This window comes from Pezoporus occidentalis, unplaced genomic scaffold (assembly GCF_034315485.1).
Source record: "Pezoporus occidentalis ecotype Australia unplaced genomic scaffold, CSIRO_AGI_Poc_V1 ctg38, whole genome shotgun sequence".
Taxonomy (NCBI): domain Eukaryota; kingdom Metazoa; phylum Chordata; class Aves; order Psittaciformes; family Psittacidae; genus Pezoporus; species Pezoporus occidentalis.
This window is the reverse complement of record NW_026915702.1, coordinates 6452014-6467548: the sequence shown is the minus strand read 5'-3', so window position 1 is coordinate 6467548 and position 15535 is coordinate 6452014. Positions and strand designations below refer to the sequence as shown.

Genomic DNA, 15535 nt, shown 5'->3' with positions numbered 1-15535 from the left:
GTGACCAGCAGGTCGAAGGAGGTGATCCTGCCCCTCTACTCTGCTTCTTGTGAGACCTCACCTGGAGTATTGTGTGCAGTTCTGGTGTCCTCAACATAAAAAGGACATGGAACTGTTGGAACAAGTCCAGAGGAGGGCCACGAGGATGATCAGGGGACTGGAGCACCTCCCGTATGAAGTCAGGCTGAGAAAGTTGGGGCTGTTCATCCTGGAGAAGAGAAGGCTGCGTGGAGACCTCATAGCAGCCTTCCAGTATGTGAAGGGGGGCTATAGGGATGCTGGGGGTGGACTCTTCATTAGGGACTGTAGTGACAGGACAAGGAGTAACAGGTTAAAACTTAAATGGGAAGTTTAGGTTGGATATAAGGAGGAAGTTCTTTCCTGTGAGGGTGGTGAGGCACTTGAATGGGTTGCCCAGGGAGGTTGTGAGTGCTCCATCCCTGGCAGTGTTCAAGGCCAGGTTGGACGAGGCCTTGGGTGACATGGTTTAGTGTAAGGTGTCCCTGCCCGTGGCAGGGGGGTTGGAACTTGATGATCTTAAGGTCCTTTCCAACCCTAACTATTCTATGATTCTATGATTCTATGATTCAGCTAACATAGCTTCTGAAGACCATTTAATTTACACATCACCTGTTATCACATATGTGGGAATGGCAGCCTTGAAAGCAGTATATATCTGTTTTATCACCACAGATTACACAATTTTTTACCATAGGCTCATGCTTTCCTGCTTCTTCACAACTGCTTCTTCCTCTCATGCAGTTGCCCCTTTCCCTTCTGCCTTTACAAAAATCTTGGAGAAAACAGTGTGCCGGGCATTAATAACAAATTCTGGGATCAGGGTAGCCCGGCGCTGACTCTCTCATGGCTCTCCAAATAAAGTTTGTAATGGGATCTATCTGGTGCTCATAGTTTTCACAGTAACCTCACTCCCTTTGACATGTGGTATGAAAATCCATGCAGTCTGTCTTATGTAGTCCTCAAAGCTACGTGTCTTCACATTGTATATGACCAGTTTTATCGGAATAGAACACTTAGCTCTGAACTGAACTAAGAAATAAATTGTACTAAGTGTAAAAAGCTTGTGGATGTAAAGGAGAAGACATAGTCTTGAGCACAAGTAAGTTTATTTCTGTGTAAACATTGTCCAACATGGCATAGATCTGCAGTGAGAAGCCAAGCAGTAACAAAAACTGGAACTCACAGGTACAGATGAATGGATCGTGGAGAAAGGGCATGAGTGAGGTGGCATGCAAATAGGACAACCATATCTGCATGAGGTTAAGAAATAAATAGGTTGAGACAGGAAATTTTTTTCTTTCTCACAGAAGAACTACTTAGTATTGTGAACTTAAGTGAACAGTATCTTTGCATCATACGGGATGCCAAAATAAATATTTAAGAGATGCTTATCTTTAATCTCATGCAGACAAGTGAAAGACAGATCTACTTTCCTTTTCTCAGGGCCTCTGACATCAAAGATGGTCTTTGCTACCATGACATTTTTTTCAGTGGATCTTAAAAAAAACCTATAAATCAAAGACTTATCAACAAAATATGTACTTCCTTTGGCATATTGACTTGGCTTCTGATTCTTGACCATAGGACTGGTTCTGGATGGTTTCTCCTGGATATTCAAGAAAGGGGCATTTACAGAATAGCCCACATATGAATGTCTTTAATGACCCTTAGTTCAGCTTAGAAAGAGGCTTTCCCCCCCTCTACAAGGCGTTTCCCTGTAGAGAGCCTATTGCTCTCTACAACTACCTGAAAGGAGGTTGTAGAAAGATGGGGATTGGTCTCCCAAGTAGCAAGTGACAGGACAAGAGGTAACGGCCTCCAGTTGCACCTGTTAAAGGTTTAGATTGGATATTAGGAAGAATTTATCCGCTGCAAGCGTTGTCGAGCATTGGAACAGGCTGCCCAGGGAAGTGGAATCACCATCCTTGGAAGTATTTAAAAGATGTATAGACGTGGCACTTAGGGACATGCTTTAGTGATGGACTTGGCAGTGCTGGTTTAAATGTCAAACTCAATGATCTTAAGGGTCTTTTCCAACCTAAATGATTCTGATTCTATGATCCCAGAAGATACTGTCATATTGCTGCTGTGATATTTTGCAGTGGTAAAATTGAGTTCCTAGCCTTATTTCCTATTTATATTAAGGACTTGCTCACTGGCCAAAATTACTGCCCTCAGGACAACTGAGGAATTGCCTAAGAGATGGGTAGATCAGACACATATGGGCTTTGTAGTACTAAATATGTGTAGCAGTTTGATCGTGGTGTTTGACAAAGGCCTGCACAGGTATGTAAGAGAATGCTTTCTGTGGCTTGTGGGTGATCCAGCTTGAGCCCAACTCATCTTTATTACAACAATATTGCACATGGAGACATTTTAAGCCTCAGTTTCACCTGTGCAGGCCAGCTGGTATATACCCAAGCTGAACCAGTTAAGCAACATGGAAAAAGGGTGACTCAGAGCCTGAATTCAAAGTCAAAACAGAATTATCATGAAATATCAATACAGACAGAAAATCAGAGAAGATATGGTGGTGTGGGTAACACTGTAGTTGTGACAGACACATTCTTTATAATCTTAAATTTATGCTTTAAATTACTATGTAAATAAGCATTTTTTCATCTGTGTATTTGATTTGGTTGTGGATTTGATTTGGTGTGTTACCAAAGACTGTACAAACTAAAAGCCTGCCAATTATAGTTAGAAAAAGTTGCAGCAGAATGAAAGTATTAGTTCTTAGGAGATTTCATAACTGTCTGTTTCTCTTCCATAGCTGTTTTCTGCTGGAAAAATCGAATGCACCAGAGTAGCAGAGCTGAAGGGAAAGTACACCCTGCTGCATAAGACTGTGATAAGGTATAATGTTCCTTTTTAGTCTTTAAGAAGCCAAAGCATTAAATATTTAAAGTAATTTTCTGCTCATCCTATGGCCTAATTATCATTGAAGGCTTCCTTATAGTGATTGTTCATAAAGAGGAAGCAAGAACACAACATTGAAAATAATATTATTTAATAGAAACTTTCAGGGTAATCTGGGATATTTAAATACTTGTTTGAACAATGTCTTTTTAAATATAATCATAATAATAATGGCAGAGGAAGGAAGCACAAACTGCAACAGACAATATACAAATTTAAAATAAATATATGTTTGCAGATCATATAGCTGGAATTGTAACATAGGACTTGCTGAGTTAACATCACAGAGAACCACTGAAGAAGCTAAAGGCTCCTTTCTAAGGAGGAAAATGAGACTGTCACATTTTTATAGGTGTGAATTTTACCCTTTGAGAATATTGACAGTCATGTTAGACAGACTGCTAATAAATTTAGAAGGTTAGAACATCAAGCTTCAAAGTATAAATGAAACTCCAAGTGTAGTAGTTGTGGGTCTGTGCTGCCCTGGTACTTGCTGGAAGAGAGAAATCTTGCTCATAGCCTAGTGCTAGGCTTGAGCAGAGCATGTGTGAATGAAAGGAAAGAGGCGGGGGGCCAAAGTGCAATGCAGTACTGCAGTTGTACTGGATGAACAGTCCTATTGCAAGCAGTACAATGCTGCGTCATTATTTGCGATTAATAATTGTGACATTACTTGAGGTATACACATAATTATCAGTAAAATCAGCATCATGAGACTCTTTATATTTCTGTAGTATGTACCATAATATCCACCATATAAACAATATTTTAGCCCAGTTTCCCTGACAGTCGACATCAAAACCTTTATGGCAACTCTGCTTATAAAACCATGGCTATTCTGTCATTGAAGCTAAAGCCAAGCTTAAGGATACTAAAACTAATTCAAGTTGCACCAGCTTACTTGGGTTATGCTGCAATTTGGTGTGCCTCCTGGCAATCTGAATAGCAACCAGTGCTAAATAATGTACAGTAATTTGAAAAGGGGCTCACAAAATCCTGAAAACACAGTTTTTCTTGGGTCTTCTAATTTCATCTTAATAAAATGGGGAGTTAGATTAGGCTCTGAGTCTGTATGAAGTCATCTGACATTATCCAGTTTACTGAATAGCAAATATTTTTGGGAAGCAGAATTAAAACCAGCACTACTAAATGCAAGAAACATTTTAATGCTCAGAACTAACCATATTACGAGGCTTTTGGATTAACTGAGAAGGTTTCTACCGTACTGGTGTTCACTGAACTGAAGTAGAAATCCAGTAGCTGCTGAACCTGATCGATTTTTAGCAGTGTTAATTTGAAACCAGCCTTTGGTTGGAAAGAATACAAGCATATTAGTACATATTTCATATTATATGTATATAATATTCTTTGAGAAGGCTGCATGGAGACCTCGCAGCAGCCTTCCAGCATCTGAAGGGGGCCTATAAGGATGCTGTGGAGGGACTCTTCATTAGGGACTGTAGTGATAGGACAAGGGGTAATGGGTTAAAACTTAAACAGGGGAAGTTTAGATTGGATATAACAAGGAAGCTCTTTACTGTGAGGGTGGTGAGGCACTGGAATGGGTTGCCCAAAGAAGTCATGAATGCTCCATCCCTGGCAGCGTTCAAGGCCAGGTTGAACAGAGCCTTGTATGACATGGTTTAGTGTGAGGTGTCCCTGCCCATGGCAGGGGGGTTGGAACTAGATGATCTTAAGGTCCTTTCCAACCCTAACTACTCTATGATTCTATGATATAAATATTCTTTTGTATAAAGACTATTTCTTTTCATGTATAATAAGTGGAATATGGGCTGAGTGAAAACAGGACTCATCTGTCTTTTCTGTCTTACATAAAACTACCATTAACACCATGCAGCAAAAGCATAAAAATGTTAGGTGGTGCATTACATCACTCATTTTTTCTACAAAAGTACATAATTGTCATACTTCTATAAGAAAGTCAATTGAAGAGAATCATGTCACATTCTTTACTTAGATCTAGTCATGCATCAAAGCAAAACACCAATGCATGAATGAGTACTAATTCCCACAGATAAATTTCTCTTTCTGCTAAAAGAAAGCAAGGGGAATCAATTACTAAAACCTGATCATGATCTCCAGTATATTTTAAGGACTTTTCAGACATCAAAACTGGGATTCACTTGTCCATATGTTAATATCAGTAAACATGCACATCTGAAGTAGGTATCTAGAGTCCTTTATTTCTTGGTTTCTGTTTTGCACAATTTGGTATTCCATAAAGCTGAGAGATAGCGCCTGGCAGATAACATCTTTGGTACATTTCTGCGAAGTGTTACATGCATTTGAATTCATGTTTGCTGCACAGCTGAAATTCTGGGAACAGGCTGTCATTCTGTTTTGGTGCTGTCTCACCCATCCACTTTGCAGTGAGGCTGCATCTATAGCTGCATATGAGCTGTATCTGAGCTCATATTTGGCCCCTGAAAACCCATTTAGTCACACAATCATGTGGCTCAGTTGTAAATTTTCATTTTTATTATCTCGATTAGGAACCCAGTATGAATACTCTGACACACCAAGGTGTAAGAAATGCAGGCAATAATGCTAGTTCATGGACAGTTTTGGAATCTTACCTTCTTATGCCTCTGTTAAATTATTAATCACAAATTCAAAAGCTGACACATCAGACTTGGCAAGCTTACTTTAGAACTCATATGATTCCAGATGTGTACATTAGATGCCCAGTTATGTCTTCATTGTCTTCAACTGTATTTAAATATTGTGTAGGATCTTGTGACAATAAGTAATTTCTTTCTCCCTTAAAAAGTTACTGTGTAAATACATCAGACATGAAGTTACTTGTTCGTGATAAAGACACACTCTTGTTTCCTGTTGAAGTCTGTGGTTTTCTTATTTTCTTGTTTAAAAAGGAAGTGGTTATCTAAATGGAAATGTTACAGAAAATGAAACTTTTTCTGTTGTATTATTTCAGCTATGTTTGTGCAGTGTAGTCAATTGTGTATTTTGTTTTTATCGTTACCATCTCAACTCTATCATTCGGTGTCATATGTATTTTTTCTTTCGTTGCTAAGCCATAAATGTAATCTTTGAGCTAAAATTTGTGTATACCTTTTTCAGTATGGAAGATTCTAAATTTGTTTGTTTTCAAAAATATTAAATTGCATTATATTTTCAGTTACTAAAAGGCAAGGGATAATGTTCTTTATTCTTCCACATCATTTCTGACTGATTTTAGTATACCGTTATACAAGAGTTATAATTTCATAATATTGAGAAGATGTACACAATTATTTCTTTAGCATCTGTTTATGTTATATATGTTTGTATGTTTTAGCATTTCTAAGGTTTATATGTTGTGTGTTGCATATGAATTTTCATACTGTAATTCCCTTTAATACCTTTCCATAATAATCAATGCTAACAGCCTTTCAGATCTGTTACTCATCTATCATGCATAGGTTCCTAAGTATATTATGAATACCAGTCTCCTAACATAGACGGAATATTACAGTTTGTTGTTTCTGTGAACCTAGACCTCAGTGATACAAGTCAGATCATGTCTACAAGCTTTATAGTAAGCTTCCACCAAGTCCACAAATGTATTTGCTGCTTCTGTATCATTAAATAAGTTATTTCATATATTGTTAACACTACAGCAATAGCAACATGCAATTCACCACAGGGTAGGTGTCCTGGTATTTACTAAGAACTTAAAGGTGTCACAGACCCCAGACTGGGCCTTGTCCTGGTGAATACTTCCCTGTTATTGGTCCCCACGCTGATTCAGATCTAGCCTTTGGCACTTCTTCAAATAAAATGGATTCTCTGTCCCTTCACTGGTTCTAGGAGGTGCTAGGCAAATAGATTAAACTAACTAACTGTCTTTTATCTGGTTAAAATTAGACGAGATGAATCCTACTCCAGCTCTAGGTATGCAGAACCCCACCTCACATGAGATTCCACTGCTCTCACAGCATCACAGGACAATCCACATTTGGATAAACCTCAGGAGGTCTGTGATCCAATTTCCTGTTCAAGGCAGGGTCCACTAGGAGGTCAGACCAGACTATTCAGGATTTAATCCCATCTCATCTTGAAAACCTTTAATTTAATATTGTAGGTAGGTAAAGAAGTATAAATACAAAGCTGATGCTTCTCATTGCCTAGTTCTAAATTTTTTTCTATTTAATGTAGTTTACAGGAATCTGAGATCCAGCTGTTGCAAGAAGCCAAACGTCTTAGTGTAGAACTGGAACAACAACAACATGAACTGGAAAAAGCAGAACAGTTCCCTGAAGAATCCTCCAGTGAAATTTTACAAATAAGGAAACAATTTCTTAGTTGCCAAAATGAATACAGTGCTATTAAAGAAAGAGAATCTGACATTCAGTACAAGATAAAATGGTAGGTGATAGTAGTCAAACGTTGCTGTTTTTATCATGGGTCACCTAGAAAGACACTAACATAGAATATAGTTCAATCTCCTCCTCATCTTATATGAACACATTTCTTGATGGCTGTTGTTAAATAAAGTGCTACAAACTTTTCCTAGAAACAGCAACATTTCTAGTGATGAATAAAACTACCCTGGTGTGAGATTTGTAGATCATTTTCATTTTAGAACATGCCATGGTATCCTTTGAAATGCTGCTTAAAATTTACTACATTGCATGTTTAATGTTTATTTAGGCAAAATTAACAGGAACAGTTCTAGTCTAGGACACCTTTTATACAGATGATTAAACAGTCTCAGAGACCTGGTGACTGGGATTTTATGGAAACAATGGCATAAATAGACTCAATGCTATTTTTAACATCAGAATGAGTATTCAAGTTCTATTCAGGTACTTAAAGGAGGAGAAGTACTTGTATAGTCTCATGTTAGAAAAATGAATAATTTGCTGTGAAAGAAGTGAATACTTGACATTTCTATAAAAAGAAAAAAGTCCAGTATAAGCTTGATATTGTATGTATTTTAAATATCTGCATACATGAGCGTATTGCACTTGATGCTTTTATAGTAAAATTACAAACAGTACTATTGCATTTATAAAAATACAGAGATGAACTCATATTTTCATTTTGTGGGGTGCTTGCTGTTATTATCTATCTTCAGTCCAGCTGTAGTGCAATTGGCATATAGAAATACAAATAAATGATGTCAGCAGCTCAGCAGTTAAAGCTGTATTTCTGCAAGGAGAGCAGGGGCACTGTACTGACTGCAGAGAGCAGATTTTCTTCTGGCAGTCTTTCTTTGATTTTGTTTTTTTTTAGAGCCAAGTGTTTGCTCTAAGAGGGAAAGAAACTTGAGAAAGCAGCAAATTGGGAGTAGGAGAAATAAAGAAACATGGAAAGCATCTGGAAAAAATTATTTGTTATGAGATAACTAAGCAACATAGTTTCCTGAAATAATTATTAAACACAGAATTTATTGCAATTTCCAAGCAGTCCAGAAATGAGCTCTTCAAAATATCATGGTTTTTACCCATTTGTGCTCATATCTCATGAATGTTTTTCATTGAATTTGCATCACTTTTCCAAAAAATGAAGGGGGTGTATATGTTTATATGGTTATTTATATGTTTATATGGTTACTTATATGTTTATATGATTATTTACTTATACTGTATTTTCTGCCTCAGGACAAAAAGATTTCTGTCTTACATATCACACAGTTTAGGCATTGTTTCAATTACCCTTGCACATTTCCTGAATTAGTTTTTATATATGAATTAAATATACTATCTTGCAGACTAAAAAGACACTGTTTTGGGTCAGTCAGGCTGTGAAAAATTTTCTTTCATTTTAATAAGAAACTTCCTCTGTTTGGTCTTATGTATTGCATGAGATCAAACCAGCTGTACAGTCTGACCAGAGGTCCATATGGCACAGTATCTAACAGCGACCAAAAGTGCAGCCCACAGACATTTGTAATTCAGGGATTTTATGAGCCAAATGTAGTTTTCTGCATTTAGGAGTCCTCAGTTGACCCCTCTTCCTTGTACTTCTTCTGTTTCCTCCTTTGTATATAGACTTCTGGCGTTGCAACACACTGGGCAATGAGTTCCATAGATTAGCTACACAAGAACTGCCACTGCCTTCATTTTTTGAACCTGACTCCTATCAGCTCCTATCAATCAGCTTCATTTTATACCCTATAGTTCTTGTGCTGGATGAGACAATGGTTTTCACTGTCACTGCTGCAGGATAGTTTGATTGATATCTTCTGTACTCCCCTCCCCTTAATTTGTCAACTTTCTAAACTGAAGAACTACGGATTATTTAATTGCTCCTTGCTTGGAATCTGTTTCATGCCAGGTGGCCCCACTGGGGTTTATGCATATTGTGGGTGTGCAGTGAGGAGGATGTGCCTTGGTTATGTGTGGACAATTTGTTTAGTGTGAGAGAAGATAGTGCTTTCCAGAAATGAGAGGGTTTAATGCTGAAGTAGTGTGGAATGAACAGGACTGTGGAGAACAGATGAGTGAATGTAGTGGGGAACTAGAAATGAGATCTGAAGAAAACAGATAATGGATGTGAATACATGTTTATAAAGAGGGGATGGTTTTGGTGCCTGTGAAGGACAGTCAAAATGAATGTCCAGAATGGACTTGTGAAGTACAGTTCGTCTAATAGTAACACTGATGTAAAATGAAGATCTATATGCCAGATAGTTTTATGCAAATAATACAACAACGGCCTCTAAAAACATCTGTGAGCATGGGTGGTGTCACAGACAGAGGGGAAGCTAAATCAAAGATATTATAAGTAAATCTGCTGTTATGTAAGTGCTTGGTTTCCTTCATTTCTCAAAAGGTTAGAAACTCATGCTCCAACCTTTTTTGGCCCTTAATCTCTCTGGAGCACAGTTACCGTTGTTGTCCAACTGTGTTAATATGGCCCCAGCTGTGCCTGGCACTTACAAGTAAACTTCTCTTTGGGAATTATGACTAATGGCTGTTTAGTCTCAAAACAAACATTGCTTATTTACCTTTTCATGTATGGTAGGTGGGGATTATGGAAGGGAAAAGCTTTTGAAGGGAATTTCTGTGTCATTTATTGCTTTATCCATTTCTTAGAAGTCTTGGATCTTGTCTACACAGAAATACTGCTGAGCTGGGAGAGAAAGCAAGCTTGGGCAGATCTTCTGCTTCCGTTTCTGTAAGCCTTTCTCTCTCTGAAGCATCTTTCTAGTCTCTGCTGCCTTTACTTCCTGCTTTTGCTTAGTAACCTTTTTGCACTCAGATTCAAATCTGACAACAATAAACTTTTTTCTTGAAGAGTCATACAGATATACCATGACATTAGCAAAGTTATTTTTTGTCTTGAGGTTCTTTAGTATTCTATAGTCTCTTTTCTGTATTTCATTTCCTGTTTTCTTGCCTCTGTAAACAATTTTTTCCAGATCAGATAACTTCGACAGGTGAATGTGATATTTCATCTTCTGGTTTAACTCTTTATTTAAGCACTGTAGTATCAGCAGATTTTCAGGTATTCTGTGACTTTTTTCATAGCTTGAATAGGTGCACAAGGTATTCAGAACCAGCTCTGATGCCCTTCAGCTGTCAGGGAAGTCACGCCGGGGGTGTCTGCACAGCTGTGGTGTGCCTCCTCTTCCAGTTCATGTTTCTGCTCTGCTGCACTGGGTTCGTTGCTAGTGTGTGCGTGAGTGTTCAGCATGGAAGGGGAGCAGCAGTTGGAAGGATTTTACTGCGATTATAAAATCTAGGCTCCTACCCCAAAGTCAGAGCTGAATCCAGGAGTATTCTTCCTCTCTAAAACTGTGAGGCAAGTGTAATAAAGTAAAAGAAAAACAGTGATCCCAGTTCAGTTCTGGTACAGCTGCATTCAGAGCCGTGAAGTTTCTCCATATAACTGGGACTGAACAAGCATTCATAAAGAGGAATATAGACCAAAAAATCAGATTAGTGCTAGGAAAAGTTCAGTGTGATCACAAGGATTTGTTCTAGCTTGAGGAAACTTTTCATTTTATTGCCCATGTTAGGCTTAGAGTCCTGGTTTGTGAGACCAAATAAAGAGCTGGTTTTTTTTATAAGGCAGTAGTAACAACAATTTATTATTGAGAAATAATAAATATATCATCTAAATTTATCATCTAAACCATATACCTAAAAGTAAGCAATTAATTTGTAATGAAATTATCTATAACAAGAGATTGTGAGATTAAAGGTGCCTAATCCTTGGAAAGAATTTTACTTTAAAGTCTGAGTCCAGTCTACAGCCCTCACAGTCATTTGTGCAGGTAGCAAAACAGCTATTTGCTGAAGTAGCATGTGCTATTGCATGCAAGTCACAATTGCAAAACTGAGTTTGTCCTTGTAGAAACATTGCAAATATGGAAAATTATTTCAATGCTTGTAATTATTTCAGGGTTAGTCACCTAATAAATAAAAAGTGAAATGTTAGGGTCTTGTCCATAGTTTTTCTAGTGAAGAATTACAAGTCATATGTAAAATGAATAGAGTTGAGTTGAAGCTGTTATAAACTAGTCTTATGACTGCATTTTCCAGTACATGCAAACTAATTACAGCTGAAAGCTTTGCAGAAATCTCATGCTGGCATCTTATTGGCTGTCACATCTTCTACTTGTGGTCACTAGCATTTTAGTTGTGAGGTGCTGAGCACCTTCTATGGGCTCCTCAGCTAATCCCAGTTATGTGTCAGAGTATCTGAAGGAGTCTGCTTTCTTGCATTATGGGGTTTGTAATGATAACAAGGTCCTGGCTATTTGTGAGCTAAGGAACTGAAATGAACCTCTGCTGACAACTACCGCTACATTTCTTAATCTCTCTGACTTTTTTATTTCTGTGTCAGTTTGCAGCTGTAGACATCTCTCAGGGAAAAGGCTGGAATGTATTTTTATTAATGATCCAATTTTCTGAGCGTTTTTTTTTAACTCATTATATCTGCATCCATGATAGCTTTACAGGTACAGGACTGCTATTAAGCTTCATGAAAATAAGTAAAGCAACGTGGGAAACATTTGTGAACATTAATGCTTAAACTTAAGGATTTCATCTTTTTTTCACTATGTATGTTGATACAGGGATAATAATAATAATATTAAAACCCACATGGTGTTGAAATATACACTTATCAACGAAGGGCTATAAACCAATGGGAATTATAAATGCCTAATGCTGCTTGCAGCTATTTGGTTTGTTCTTGTGATCAATGTCTATTTTATAGGCAGTCAGGAGGCTGATGTTCATGTATCACAGATTTCAAGATTCAGATGCTAAATGAAAAGACCAGATTTTCTCTGCTTACATTAAGCTTCTGTGTTTATACAGCTATTAAATCAGAAATTGAACTTAAATCTGTGAAGAATCGTATTTGATTTCTTAATCTGAGTTAATCATCCTGGTCTCCCTTTAGAGTCAACAGAGAGAAATACGTTATCTTCAGCCTTTCATTTATCTCATCCTAAAATAGGCAAGTGGGATGTCAGATGACCTGCCCTTTGGAGGTTCTTGCTTTCATCCCTGACAATAAGGAAGCCTAGGGATAACAGCACAAGGGCACCTATCTAATTGTTGAATGTGGGCAGCTGGACCAAACTCATTGCTCAAAAGGGAGAGATTTAACTTCTTTCTTTTACCACCATTTCTTTTCAACTTTTCACTGCTTTTTGCATGGAAGTAGTTGGTCTGCCTAAGGCAACTTGGTTACTTGGTGCTTGTTGTCAGTGTTGCCTTTGTTTAGATCACAGAAAATGAGGTGTTCAAATCATTTTACTTTTGCTGCATGGAAAAGCCTTTGTTGAGAAACTGGAATGGCTCCACAAGAATCTGCCCTCATGAGTGAGGAATTTGACAAAAAAAAACAAACATGTCAACTTTGCTCTCCCTTCTGGTTTTCGGGATTCTCTTTTGATCATCTGGCATGATATTAAAGATGGCACAGCATGGACTGATGACAGGCAAGGCAGTATCTCTTTAATCAGTTTGCACAAGACTTACTTAATTTTTTGTGGCAGTCAGTTATGGGTATTTGTGCAAAGTGGAAATTCTTTATAATTAGTGTGATTATGCCATTCCCAAGGACCTCAACTAGGAGTCCTGCCAGAATGTGTTGGGAATATGAATTATCCTTATTAATATATTTATACATTTAGACAACCTGTTGGTAAGGTGCAAGCATTGTGTTTGACCCACATGGCATTCCAATACAACATACTCAGTTGCAGCTTATGGATGTGGTACATGGGAGCAGACCAAAGCTGCCATCACAGAATTGAAGTAGCTCAGTCTTAAATGCAGTTTGATCCCTCTTATTGACTTTAAACAGTGGAACATGAAACTAGTAGCTCCTGAGCCACACTGCAGCAAAGAAGAAATCGCCTTATAGTGTTTCCTTAATTCACATGCACTTGCATTGTGTACCTCCGAAAATACCCATGTCTTTCTTCACTTTTCTGTGCAATTTCTTAAGTTATAATAGATTTTGCCATAGAATTTTTTCTTTTGTAAATAATTTTATCATTTTGGGGGGAAGACTGATCTAAATTCAACTTTTTTCTTTGAAAGATTTTTTTTGCAAACTCATTCACTCCATCAGTGTTCAGACACTCACATTCAAATTAGTTTTAGACTTAGCAGTCCCTGTAAGAGGCGTATTTGTACTCTGCACATACAAATATGCGTATGTGCAATAAATCAACAACATCTACTCTATGCCTTTATTTTCTCTTTTCTCTTCATCTCAGCCAGAGCTTATTCTTCATTATCTTTTTATTTATTATTATCTTTTTTTATTACAACACCACCAACCCAATTCTCTTTTTGACTGTTGTCTTTCCTTGATTGTAAAGATGTTGCCTGAGGCTTCCAGGTATGAGCTTTGCTTCTTTTGTTAGAGGACCAAAATAAAAGAAAAATTTTAGGGGGTAGTGGGTTTGCACCTTGTGTCAACACTGATAAAGAACCGAGCACAAGATCCTAGTGATGATCCTCCATGGGGCTGGCTGCTAGGAGACTTATCTCTCTCCCATGACCACCTTGTGGTACCTGAACCACCACCATGCAAAGTCTTAGGCTGATGCTGAAAGGTTTCAGAGAAAAAAAGAAATACCAATCAGCTGCCTCTCTTCAGTGTCAGCCACATTCAGAAGCAACTGTAGTAGTTGCTTTGCGTACATATGTTGGCTTGTGGGGCTGCCTAGGACTCCTTGCATTGTTTGTAGCCCCAAGTGACACAGCTATTCCATGAAAGCCTGGTCCCTTCTCTTAATACTCCCCTTAATTAGTTATTTATTCTAACAGACTCTCCCGGGTCTCCAGGAGGCCTGACCAGCACATACACCAGCTGTAATTTCAAACACAAATCTAAGTGCCAAAGTTGATTCCTTGCCATGTCAGGACAGAGGATTTGGTGGTTCCACCTATTCCCCAGCTGCAATCTTTATAGCCTGAGACTCAGAAATATCAGCAGAGGTTCTAATTACATTGCGAGAACCTTCCTCCTTGTTCCAACTCAATAGCACAATGACCTAATTAAGCTCAGTTTTGTTCCGATGGCATGCAGATTGCTGTAGCCCATTTATCTCCTGGAGGTGCAGAATTGTTCTGTACATGCACTGAGGATCTATCAGTGTGTTTCTTCACTAGGGCTAATGCCACCAAGAAGCTCCTATTGTACGTCCAACAAGCTTGCTGGTTCAGCTCCACTTTTGTAGTCACTCCTTCATCTTTCTCAGAGCAGCATCACTAAAAACACACCCACAATATCTAAGACCCTTCCTGTCTTTTCCTTTCCTCCTTCCCTCCTTCGGCATAAGTCTCTGTTGTTCCCTGAATTTAATTTGCAACATAGTTTTGAGTATAGGTTAAGATCACCATGGCTATTCAGTTTAGTTTTCTACTGTACCCCACTGAGCTAGTCTACAACTCCTGTCTCTTCAGGATGTTTTTTCACAGGACCCTGTTGAGGTTTGAGGAGCTTCAGTTACAGTTGTTCATAGTGTGAAGGTGTGCATGAGCAATCACTCAAAGGAAGAAGAAAGTTTCTCACTAGCAACTTCACTTTCTTTGGTGTGTGCTGGTTTTGTTGGTATTTATAACCCACCTCCTCTTTTCTTTTGCCTCACTTAGAATCACAGAATCATAGAATAGTTAGGGTTGGAAAGGACCTTAAGATCATCAAGTTCCAACCCCCCTGCCATGGGCAGGGACACCTCACACTAAACCATCTCACCCAAGGCTTCGTCCAGCCTGGCCTTGAACACTGCCAGGGATGGAGCGTTCACAACCTCCCTGGGCAACCCATTCCAGTGCCTCACCACCCTCACAGGAAAGAATTTTCTCCTTATATCCAATCTAAACTTCCCCTGTTTAAGTTTGAACCCATTACCCCTTGTCCTGTCACTACAGTCCCTAATGAAGAGTCCCTCTCCAGCATCCCTATAGCCCCCTTCAGATACTGGAAGGCTGCTATGAGGTCTCCATGCAGCCCTCTCATCTCCAGGCTGAACAGCCCCAACTTTCTCAGCCTGTCTTCATACGGGAGGTGCTCCAGTCCCCTGATCATCCTCGTGGCCTCATCTGGACTTGTTCCAACAGTTCCATGTCCTTTTTATGTTGAGGACACC

The 15535-nt window shown here is 38.6% G+C and overlaps 1 protein-coding gene across 6 annotated transcripts in view; it reads left to right on the top strand.

Annotated features, from left to right (window-relative positions):
* The window catches only part of CCDC146 (coiled-coil domain containing 146), a 72813-nt gene that overhangs the window by 31559 nt on the left and 25719 nt on the right, over positions 1-15535 (top strand). For 3 of the 6 annotated variants that reach the window (XM_062632017.1, XM_062632016.1, XM_062632015.1), the window contains exons 3-4: positions 2795-2877; positions 7120-7329. The exons of 1 other annotated variant lie outside the window; for it this stretch is intronic. In XM_062632017.1, the coding sequence (XP_062488001.1) occupies positions 2795-2877; positions 7120-7329 (293 nt within the window). The remainder of the gene's footprint in view (positions 1-2794; positions 2878-7119; positions 7330-15535) is intronic. 2 more of the 6 variants (XM_062632018.1, XM_062632019.1) reach the window with 2 other exon arrangements.